The sequence below is a fragment of the Dromiciops gliroides genome, chromosome 3 (assembly GCF_019393635.1).
Source record: "Dromiciops gliroides isolate mDroGli1 chromosome 3, mDroGli1.pri, whole genome shotgun sequence".
NCBI lineage: Eukaryota > Metazoa > Chordata > Mammalia > Microbiotheria > Microbiotheriidae > Dromiciops > Dromiciops gliroides.
Window position 1 is genome coordinate 191,374,056 of NC_057863.1, and position 12,450 is coordinate 191,386,505.

At 32.1% G+C, this 12,450-nt stretch overlaps 1 protein-coding gene across 1 annotated transcript in view; it reads left to right on the forward strand.

Annotated features, from left to right (window-relative positions):
• Positions 1–12,450, forward strand: part of ROBO2 (roundabout guidance receptor 2) — a 788,084-nt gene that overhangs the window by 683,527 nt on the left and 92,107 nt on the right. Inside the window, 7 exon segments of the mRNA XM_043994477.1 lie at positions 694–775; positions 5,390–5,548; positions 7,013–7,014; positions 7,305–7,335; positions 7,338–7,469; positions 10,736–10,741; positions 11,105–11,220. Of these exon segments, the coding sequence (XP_043850412.1) occupies positions 694–775; positions 5,390–5,548; positions 7,013–7,014; positions 7,305–7,335; positions 7,338–7,469; positions 10,736–10,741; positions 11,105–11,220 (528 nt within the window).

The following is a 12,450-nucleotide window of genomic DNA, read 5'->3' on the forward strand; positions in this document are numbered from 1 at the left end:
TTCTTTATTACCTTCTTTACATATTTTCCTCTTGTTAGAAAAAATAGAAAGTAACAAATAACAAGGCAAAAAAGAAATGATTTATCTACTTATTTCTTATGTGCCCATCTTAATTTCATCATCTCTCAATCACAATTTTTGAGTCATATAATTTCATTTACAGGTTTATTGAAATAATTTCTGTTATCAACTCTTGCTCCTGAGTGTTCTGTCAAAATATTATTCTGAAATTTTTAATGTGATGTCATGAATTCTTTTTGCAAATTGATGTTAGAAGATGAAAATAATAGCCATGAATGGGCAGAAAGAAGAAAGGAAAGAAATAGAGAAGATAGTTAAAGACATAGGCAGATAGACATAGAGACAAATACTCAGAATTACTATGAAAATAGAAATTGTTATGTCACAGCATAACAGAATATGTGATGAGGTAAGGTGAATTATAATGGTATTTTGCCATATTATTTAAAAATCAATTGCAGAAGTATGATAAAACAAACTTTAAAAATTTAATAACTGAAAATTTATTTGTACTTCTCATCATATTTACCTTATAATAGGCTGTCAAAAGTTTATTTTTTACTTTAAGTAACTAAAGATTACCTCAATTGAAATATAACATTTTTTTCTGGAAAAATTTGAAATATTCTGCATCAGCTTTTTTTGTTGTTTCTTTGATTTTTGGCATTATAGGTTTCTGATACTGGCACTTACACATGTGTGGCTACAAGTTCAAGTGGAGAGACATCATGGAGTGCTGTGTTAGATGTAACTGGTGAGTTCCTAGTGAATGCCTTGAAAGTAGTAGGATTAATTTTTTAGGCATAAAATATTATGTCTGATTAAATAACTTCAATTAAATAAAATCTCCACTAAAGTACTAATCTAAGATTCTCAGGGTTCTGCCAAATTATGCCTAAGCTATAGTAGCTCCTTTCTCTAAATAGGACAGGATAGAGATTTTGATTTGTTGTCTAAATACCACCCTATTTCCATGTAGAAAGTCTAATCAGAAGAAGGTTGGCCTCAATGTAATCATATTTTATAAGGAAGAGAGCAGAGGGGGATTGTCAGTAACTTCTGAAATTGTTAGAAATACAAAGTGCCACTATGAGAAAGTAGAGAGTGGTTGTGGTCTGTGATTATGAAAGGAATGCCAAAGTGGTTATATCAAAGATCTGTCTAAGTATCAATGAAGGAGGTATTATAAGTGTATTTAGGCCAAAGACCATATCATATCTCTTTTTCATATTGTCATAGTTCCCATCACAATGTCTACCAATGTGATTAATCAGGACCTGCTTTTGAAAGACAGCACTTATATCAACAAACATTTATTAATCCTCCCTGTGTGTAGAACACAGGCTTAGGCACTGGAAGATGCCAAGTTATTATTTTTTTAAGTCCAAAAGTTGTATATACCTAAAGCTAATCTAAGATATCAGTGTGAGATTATCCAAGAGATCCAGTAGGTCTCTGACCCCATGTTCTGAAATGATACAAGGAGGGATGGGAGATGTTCAAGAAATTTTGAAGACAGGAAAGAAATTTCATTCCAATGATGAGGAAAAATTGAGATTTTATGAAAGGGAGTGTGACATGAATACAAAGGGGAATTTTTTTTTTAATTACTGTTAAAAATAAGGCGTCAGGAGTGACTTAAGATCAGATGAGCTTAATTTTGACAAGGAAATCTAAGGACAAAAAGAGATATGGGCTGTTGAATAGGACCTTTCATTGGGGTGAGTGTGACAATCATAACTAACAAAAATGAGATTACCAGAGTTGCTTGCTTCTTACTGTTTTCCTCCTTCTTTGCCAAGGAGAATTACTTTGTACTGGAAATGATGGAACAAACAATGAATAATAGGGTGTTGATACCCAAATAACAACAACATAGTGAGAGAGAACTTTGTTGCCCTTGATTAGTTTATAATTTTTGCCCAGAGTAACACCTTCTGGTCTAAAGAATGGACCAAATTTGACTCTCTCACATTTTGAAAGATTATGGAAAATTATAATAATATCAGACAAATAGAAAGAATAATGTCTCAATTTTTTCAACGTCTTTAAATATAGCACAGTTAGTTTTACTTTGATTCCTGGGAAATTCTAGAATGGATTATTAAAGAGATAGTTATTAATAATGGGGAATATTGATTAGAAAGAACCATCATAACTTTCTCAAAAAAAAGGTGATGCTAGAGTAAGTTCATCTTCCTTCTTGACATTATTAGTTAACTAGTGGGTGGTGGGAATGCTATGGATATATTTTATCTGTATTTTTGTAGATTTTCTTGATTTTCTTTTAAGAAAGTACTGTTCTTGTGGAGAGACAAAAAGATGTGGAATAAATCAAAGCTTCTTAAACTGAGGGTTGCCCATGTGGGGGTCATGAAAATATGGCAACAGTAAAAGGTTATGTATACCTACTTTATATACCTATATACCCAGAGTCATGTAACAATTTGGGGGGGAAATGAAAAGGCTCATGAGTTAAAAAAGTTTATGAAGCCTGAACTAGATGATTTAGATGAATCCCAAACTGATTGTGCGGTCCCATTTCAAGGAGTGCAGTAGTTGTTAATGATTCAATGTCAGGATGGCAAGAGATTTCAAGCGAAGGCATCTGTGCTTGGCCCCTATGCTGTTTAAAATTTTTATCAGTGAATTTAATTGTATAAGTGACATGTATTTAGGCACAGATATTATACTTACCCAAATATACTGATAACTCAAAGCTGTTAGAGATGGCTAACATATTAGATAAACTAATCAATATAAAAAGATCCAAACAATGCAGAGCATTGTGCTGAATCTAATATGATCCAAAAGGGATAAAAGGAATATATTTCACTTAAACAGAAGCTCAACCTAACTAAGCTAGGAGAGGAAAGATATGGGATTTCAGTAAATTGAAAACTCAATATGGAGTAAGCAGTATATTGTGTAAGTCAAAAAAAAAAACCCAGCAAACAAAAAAAACAAAACAAAACAAACTAATGGACTATATCAAAAGAGTAATTATTAATAATAAGTATTAATAGGTGATAGTTCCCATTGTATTCTGTCCTCATCAAACCTCTTTTGAAATGTTCTCAATTCTTGCACCACAGTCTAAGAGGAACATTGATAAACTGAAATTTTCCAAAGGAGAGAACCATCATAATGATCTTTCTGAACTTATCTAGGCCAGGTCAAGGAAGATAGGTATAAAATACATTAACAACCTTATACTAGAGACCTTTCCTCTTGGTGAGAACTATAGGAGCTTGTGCTAAGATGAAATGAGTCTCCAAAGAAGAAAGGACAATATTTACAAATATATTTATTAGAAGCTCTTTTAGTGGTGATAAGTCAATTGCCCTGACAAAAGGGAGAGTCATTCAATTGGGACATGACTGAACCAATTAAGGACTTACGAAATACCATGGAATACTATTGCAAACCAAGGAAGTTTGAATAAACTGATACCAAGTGAAGTGAGCAGAATCAAGAGAACAATTTGTTGCAATATTGAATATATATTGAGCCTATATCCTATGAAGAGCAATTGAAGGAACAGTGTATGTTTAGCATTCAAAAGAGATTTAGAGGAGATATGATAGTGATTCTAATAATATTAAAAAGTATCATAGCCTTAGACTTATTTTTGGTTTGGTCTTGAATTAGTCTTATTTTTAGTTCCACAAAATAGAACTGGAAAAGAAAAGAAACCAAATAGTTTTGTTGCTAAGAATAACAAACAAACAAAACAAAAACTTCTAACAAATAGATCATCCAAAGTTAGACTCTGCTTGCTTCTAGAGGTGGCAATTCCTCTTTTCTTGAAGGTCTTCACATAGAGTCTTCACAACTGCTTGGCAGGTATAATATAATGAACTTCCTTTTCATATACATTGAAATAAGTGGCCATTTAGGGTCTTTCCATTTATCAATTTCTGCGATTTTGCATGACAAAGAAAATAATTTATGTAATTAAAAGGAAAAGAGTAAGAAGTGGGAAAAATACTTGCAGAAAATAGGTCAGATAAATGTTTGAAAATCAAGACTAAAAATAAGTCACAAAGCTTATTTTAACAGTACATACAGTGATTATTGTCGTAGTAATTATCCCCCAAAAGAATAAAAGAAAAGACCCTATCTGTTCTATTTATAATAGTCAAAAACCAAAAACCACACATGCTAATATCTAACTATTAAAATTTATTAATAATTAGTATAAAAGTCAAATATGAAATTTACAAAGAAATAAGGAAATACAACATGAAACAGCATAGAGTGAAATAAGTGGAACTAGAATTAATCAGCATAATAATAGCAACTGTAAAAGAGAGAGAGACCAAGAGGAGGGAGGGAGGGGGAGAGAGTCGAGAGTGAGAGAGAGAGAGAGAGAGACGAGAGAGAGAGAGAGAGAGAGAGAGAGAGAGAGAGAGGAGAAACATGTCAGAGTTGGCAGCCAAGAAAAAAAAAACAATTTTAAAAACTCTCTTATTTCTTGTTAGAGGTTAAATGTTTTATAATTAAAATAATTATAACTATTATATAATTGCTTGTTTTTGTTAATAACTATTATGATTATATGTTTATTTATTTTTACTTTTTTGCAGGGCAATGTGGGTTAAATGACTTGCCTGGGGTCACACAGTTATGTTTATTTTCTTTAAGGATATCTATCCCCTACCCTCTATGAGCTTATACTCTAATGGGAAAGGCATGAAGATGGATATGACAGAAATAATTTTAATACAAAAAGAACTTAAAAGGAGGAGGTAATAGCATGGTACATGAAAAAAAAAAAAAAACTTAGCCTGGAGTTTGAGTGTTAAAATACTACCTCTCATTTTACTACCTGTGTCACTGGGCAAATCCCTTAAACTCTCTGTACCTCAATTGATTGCCTCATCTGTAAAATGGCAGGTTTAGGGTAGATATCTCTGAGGTATCATCCAACTCTAGATCTATGATCCTATTATCCTAGAGTATGACTGAGAGTATAGAGTTCAAGGAAGAAAGATAATTTCCCCACTTCAGAGAACAGGAAATGCTAATGGAGGAGTAGCATTTTGACAAAGTTCTTAAAGTCAATCTGTGGGGGTTACCTAGGTGGTTCAGTGGATAAAGCACTGGCTTGGATTCAGGAGGACTGAGTTCAAATCAGCCTCACACACTTGACACTTCCTGGCTGTGTGACCCTGGGCAAGTCATTTAACCCCTCATTGCCTGCCAAAAAAAAAAGTCAAGCTGAAGTTGTGCTATGAACAAACACTGGCAACGGTAAAGACAAAGTGACTAAGCAGGCATAAGAGTGGGAAGGTAATTGACTATCTTTAACAAACACTATGTAATAAGCAGTGGAAGTTAACTATTTTATATTTGACCCCTACAGAATCTGGCTCAGCAACAATCAGTAAGAATTATGATTTAAATGACTGCGGATCACCATCCAAACTCAGGTCACTGATGTCAGTAAGAACAGTGTCACTTGTCCTGCCAGCAGGCAGCCCTGGAAGCCTACCAGCTAGTGCATATATCATTGAGGCCTTTAGTATGTTAATAATTTTACTTCTAATGTTTTCTTTTTTTAACTTTTAAGTGATAAGAACTGTAGTAATGTGATGTATATTCTTAGAGTATACAGTCACATATATGTTGTTATATGGAAAAGACAATTTAACAGACTCATTAGGGACCTTATCTTTGATGATGTAGAGGCAAGATGAGACTTTGTTCTTGTTTCATTAACAATTTTGTATAAGTAGGAAATTAAAATTAGCATTTGACTATGTTTCAGGTTTGCAAGGATGTAGCTGAATGGCCATCAACACACTTTTGACCTTTCTTCTTTATCCTGATCACTATAATGTTTTAATGGGGCATTAGAGCCACTTCACTGGGAGAGAATAGCTGAAGATTAGGCACTTTCTGGGAAAGATGGTAGATGATAGATGGCTAGCTGATCAAGGGATGACAGATAAATAGACATGTGAGCACATATGTAGAAATTTATATGCAAATATTGTACATATATGAACAGTACAGTGCAATCTCTTTTCTTACTAAGTAGATAGTAAACTAAAAAATTTAAATATTTGAAATTATGTTCTAAAGTATATTTGTAGAATGCTGAGAGAAATTTTAAAACCATATTTAGATTTTATATGATTTGGAGGGAACACATAAACATGTTTTGAGTTCTTCAGAATTATTCTGATAATATTGTATATCTATATAGAAAGTGAGAGGATATGTATATATACACATAAATATATTTTTTTGATTGTCTTCTAGGCAAACTGGAAAATGAATACAATTCTTATTTTAAAATGTTTATTTTATATGATTATGAAACATTAAAAAGAAAGTTGAATAACTTAGAGTTTTATAAATTTTGCTAAATATAACTTTATTTCCTTTGCATTTCCTTAGCTATAGATGGTTTAAAAATCTTTTTTTCAAAAATTTCTGTTGAGTTTTGATTATTTTAATATTTTGATGTGCCAGGTCTTCTGAAAAATAAACACTTGAAAGCTATTTTTAAAAAACAGATTATTTCCGCATCCATAATAGAAGAATCTTTTAACCTTAAAGTGTTAAAATGATATTGTGTGACTATTGTGAGATGGCTCTTTGTTCTTAATTTTAAAGCTATTTCACTATTCAGAGAGATCACAACTGTGTTATGTACAATTTTATTAAGAATGTAAACATAGAAAGCAATATTTACTCCACGCTCCCTTTCTTCTTTTACAGATGTGTAGTTTTAGAAGGCTCTGTTGTAATGTTGCATGTGGATTTGATGCAAAGAGAACACATCTTGTAACAGGAAAATGTGTTGGCATAATTTACTCTGTAGTCCATTTATTCTTTCTACAGGTTAATTCTTTCCAAGGTATATATGTACATATATATATAATATACACACATATATTTGCATATATTTAAAAGGATCATATTTATGTTCAGATTTGATGTTGTGATTCTTGGTCCCACCCCACCCTTTCCTTTTAAGGTGTTCATTAGTGGCTGCAGTGCATTTAGCAAAGGCTGTCCCATCTCTTGGGCTGAATTTAATTTTTTTGTGCATGGCACTTTTGTTAGGTGGGCTCTGCTTTTTTGTGGAATTATCTGAATTCATCAGACTGTTTCATTTACTGAGCTGAAAACTCTAAGTGTTCTTGTGTTTTATTATTTGTACATTTTGTTTTGATTTCAACCATTAAACTTTTTCATTGAAATCCAACCCCATTCTTACTTGCTTTTTTTTTCTATGCTTGAATTGTAAATCTTCATTCTCATTTCAGCAATCAGTGAGCAATAGCTGGCAAACTGTGGCAAACATGTAAAGACGACACTGTACACTGTGAGAGGACTGCGACCCAATACAATCTACTTGTTCATGGTGAGGGCTATCAACTCTCAGGGTCTTAGTGACCCTAGCCCCATGTCAGATCCTGTGCGCACACAAGGTAATTTGGTAAAACAGTAGACTTTATTTCATGGCACTTCGAAAGATAAATTTAGTATGGATGGGTGAATAAATTAGTTAAATATGGATCAAGGAAAATAACTATCTCATTATGACTTATAATAGTTATTCATTAGGTTGCGACTTTGTGATTAAGAACACTTCTGATTCATTTTTGGCAAAGTATTTTGTCTCTCTCAGACCTATAGGATAAGTTACACATAGTTTTGTTTTACTTTCTTTGGCCAGGATTCTAACGATTGAAAGCTTGAACCTAAAGATAAGACTTATGGGTTGAGGAAAGAGGTGGTGTTTTACCACACCAACTACCTCTCATTTGTAAATGATTATAATAAAGTAAATTTTTATCCCCTAAGTTGTCACAGATTGGTCAATGAAAAGCACTACGAACAACTTACTTACATGCCAAACTATTGTGCCATACTGTTTGTGCTGGGGATACAAAAGTGGAAGAATCCCTCCCCACTAGGAGCATATATTCTAACAGTGGAGACTACACATAGAAGAGAATGGTAGGCAGAGAGAGATATCTTTGTCTGGACAGTTACGGGGATGATGAGGGAAGCCATAGGGTAGTAAAATTATGTACCCTTTCCACTAGGAGGGGTTTTTGTGTGTCAAGAAATAAAATGTGGAAAGATGGGCTGAGAAAAAGATGAAACATTGCTGAAGCCACTTACATATGAGAAAATAAATCAAACTTTTTCTTCCTCAATAGGCTGAATCTTGATATAAAATGCAATGATAGTAGTTTCTTTTCCATCTTAGTAAGGGGTTTTGCCCTTGATGAGAAGCATGTGTCCATGTGTCAAAACTTTCCCTCCTGGTATTTTTATGCCACATTTTTATTTACTGATTTAGCCCCCACTAGCTACAAAAGTATATTGTAAAGATGAGTTTTTTTATTGGATGCATTGAGCAGAGCTGTTAAGAAGGGGTTAATTATTTTCTATTTGTAAAAGTATTTTTATAGAATATAATGCAAAATGGTTTTTTATGAAAAGCACCACAGAGGCATAAAATATTATTAATTATAGTGTGTATCAGTGATAGTAACTAGCATACTATTATAATGGGGAATTCGGTCCTTAAACATTTTCATGTTGACTTTTTAAAATCATCATGTGACTTTTTAAAGTTACTGACACAACAGTCAAAGAAGGAGGGAAAAGCTATTTTGCTATTGTTCACTAAACAATCATGTGATTAATTTTCTATTATTAAGAGCCTGTCTAGGTAGAAAGAAAAAGCACAAACAAGGAATTTGAAGTTGTGAATAATGGTAACATTTCATCTTTGCCAGGATACAAATCTAATTCCATGTTTCTGTATTTAATAAGTAAATAAACCATTGAACTTGAAATGTAAGATAAGAAATTTAAATTGTAACTTTAAAAATTGCATTGCATTAAGGTGTTTAATTTCCCAAATAGAAAAAAAGGGTAATTTTGTAGGTCACATAATATAGTGACTTCTATGTATCATAGAAGATTGGAGATTTAGTGTTTTTAATCTTGTGTCTTAATACTGAGAAGATAAAAATAAATATACTTTTAAACAATCTCTAATAAGAAAACACATGATTTCTGTCTGAATGACAGGGTTCAATTTTAAGTTGGTTCCTGTAGGCCAACTCGGTCACCGATACAATTGACATGAGGTATTACTGGAGTATAAAAAAAATGTTTGCTTGGTTTTTAAATTTTTTTTTTTATTTTAGTGAGGCAAATGGGGTTAAGTGGACTTGCCCAAGGGTCACACAGCTAGTAAGTGTTAAGTGTCTGAGGCTAGATTTGAATTCAGGTCCTCCCTGACTTCAGGGCCAGTGGCTCTATCCACTGTGCCACCTAGCTGCCCCTAAAAAAAATTGTTTTTAATAGACCTTTTCAAATAGTGTTTTCAAAAGTTATCCATGATAACATCTAAACATCTCTTATTTTTATTTTAATGAGGTGCAAATACCTGGAATATCAGTTAAAGTCAGTAATGATATATAGGATGATACACACACAAAAATTAATAATCAATTTAAGGAAGAGGTGAATTTTTATTTACAGTTTCAAATAAATTTAGAAAGCTCTATTATTCATGCAAGCATAAGGAAATCAAAATTAGAAAAAAACTTCTATACTATCTTTATATTTAAGAGCAATCTATTTTAATGCAATAACAAGATTCTAATTATATAATATTATAAAGTATATAACAATGTATAATATAAAAATAATAATGTTGTGAAAGCATACAATTTTATTTTCTTAAATATATTGTATCAGGGCAGCTAGGTGGTACAGTGAATAGAGCACCTGCCCTGGAGTCAGAAGGACCTGAGTTCAAATCCGGCCTCAGACACTTAACACTTACTAGCTGTGTGACCTTGGCAAGTCACTTAACCCCAATTGCCTCACCAAAAAAAAAAAGTATAAGAAAATAAATAAATAAATAAATACATTGTATTTCCTAAAGTATAATATATAAAAGCATATCAGAAGGGGAATTCAAACACAATTTCTATAATAGAATAGTTGTAGAATTATATATTTAAATTAATAACTGGGAAATCATTGAATATATATTTTTATTTTATACAATGTGCTTTATTTTGTAGGAGTAGTCATTTTTTTCTAAATGGAATTGCAAACATAAGTATATTGATTGAGTTATGGTACAATAAATGGTATTATAAGTAGATAGTGAATATGTCAAGAAGATCAATATTCAAACTATTCATCTTTTCTTTTTCTTTCTAGATAACTGTAGTAATATTAATTAAATCACTACTTCTTTTTAGGACAAACCAGGAAGAGGATATCTCTACCAAAACTTATACCAGCCAATCATCACTTCCCCAATTCTAACATATACATATACGTATATGTATATACATATACATATATACATACATATACACACATATACATATATTTGTTTATATATATGTGTGTGTATGCACATATGTTCTAGTGTGTATCCATGCACACATGCATGCATACACACACACACACACACACACACCCCTATAAATTCAGGAGAGCTGTATTTTCCCATGATGTTTGTTTGTTTGTTTTCCATCTAGTTACCACTACCTTAAGGACTGAGCAAAACATGGCTAGAGAAGAAAAGAATGCCATTGATATCACAACAAATGGTTATGAGTATGCTAAGTAAATATCAAGTCATTTCCTAAAGGAATTAATCTCTTTTTCAAAGTGCTGCATTTGTTAGTAGGGAACATGAAGTTCCTAGATTTGAGTAGAGATGGCTTCTCATAAAGCAAACTCTCTGTAGAATTATGAAATAAATATTTTTAACAAATTATTTTGTTGATATCTTATTCATTATTAGGAAATAATATCTGTCTGAAAAAGACCTTGCTTAGAATATGTTTCCATTGCAGAAACTTAACCTTCAGATGAAGTAAGGATGACTTCTTTTTCAGCATGTTATCCAGCATAACATTATGTGAAGAGATACTTAAATATTATTTGATGATTCATTTTATAAGGCCAGCTTATAACATATCCTTAATATAATGCTGCCAAATTGACCTATATAAGTTACTATAAAACAAAACAAAATACTCTTTGGGAATGGTTGTATACCAACAGATATAAGCCCCACCTGCACAAGGAGTAGATCACAGACAAGTTCAGAAAGAACTGGGGGATATCATCGTACGTCTTCATAACCCTGTTGTGTTGACTCCTACCACGGTTCAAGTCACATGGACAGTAAGTGATTTGTAACTACATGAATAAATCTTCTTTATTGTATTCCTTGTCTTAATTTAATTGAAGCACTACACAAAAGAGAAGTTATTTAATAACTCAATGAAAAGCTATGTAATGGAATGAAAATATAATTTTAATGAAAAAATGTTATTTTGAATCCTATCTATATTATGCCAATATGTTTTAGGTTGTTTGAAATTATATAGTAAATATGATAACAAATATCCATAATTTTGTTCTCTTATATGTGAACTCAAACAAAATGTTTCAGTAATTTTTTTTAAAGTAGAAAATATTCCTTTTTTGAGCTAGTAGTTATAACACCAACAATACAACAAGAAAGAACTCTAGCAAAATAACAAGAGAATATGCAATGGTTTGTGACAAAACTAAAGTCAAACAAGTTTTTGTTTCCAAGTTTTGTTCCTGGTTTTTTGTTCTTCATTTGCTTCTGTTGTGTCTGACTCTTTTTTACTCCATTTGTGGTTTTCTTGGGAAAGATACTGGAGTGTTTGCCAATTCCTTCTCAAGCTCATTTTACAGAGAGGAAACTACGGCAAAAAGGGTTAAGTTACTTGCCCAGAGTCACACAACTAGTAATCATGTGAGGCTAAATATGAACTCAGGTCTTCCTGACTCCTGGACTAGCATTTTATTTATAGCATCACCTAGCTGTCCCAATGCACTGTGTCCGAAATTTTTTTGATTGGTAATTTTGTTAGATGGTTTATGATTTAAACATCAGGAAAAGTGATGTGCTTCCCCAGTCTTACTCAGTCTATTATTCCCTTTTGTACTGCTGAAAAAAAAACAAAAACCAAAAAAACAACATTTATAGCTACTTATGCATATGTGTACTTCCCAATAGTTACATATTTTTGTGAGAATAATCTGCACACCCTTTATTGCTTGTCCTTATTAAAGTTATGAAGAAGTAGAACTGTGTGAACTAATTTTTGCTAATTACTTCTCCACAGTTTTATAATTGACTGAAAGGTATAGTGCCATACAAAATTCCCCCCTCTGGAGATTGATTGGTTGATTATTTAATAACAATGCTTAACTAAAACAGAATCCTGCCTATAAGGGGCATCTTCCAAATAAAGTTAATTGATTCATGTTTGAAAGTTAGAATAACAGACATAACTTTGTTCAGTGAGCCACCTGAGTAGTGAAACATGAAACAAGGAGATGTTTTTCCAAAGATGTCTGACAATGACATAGAAAATA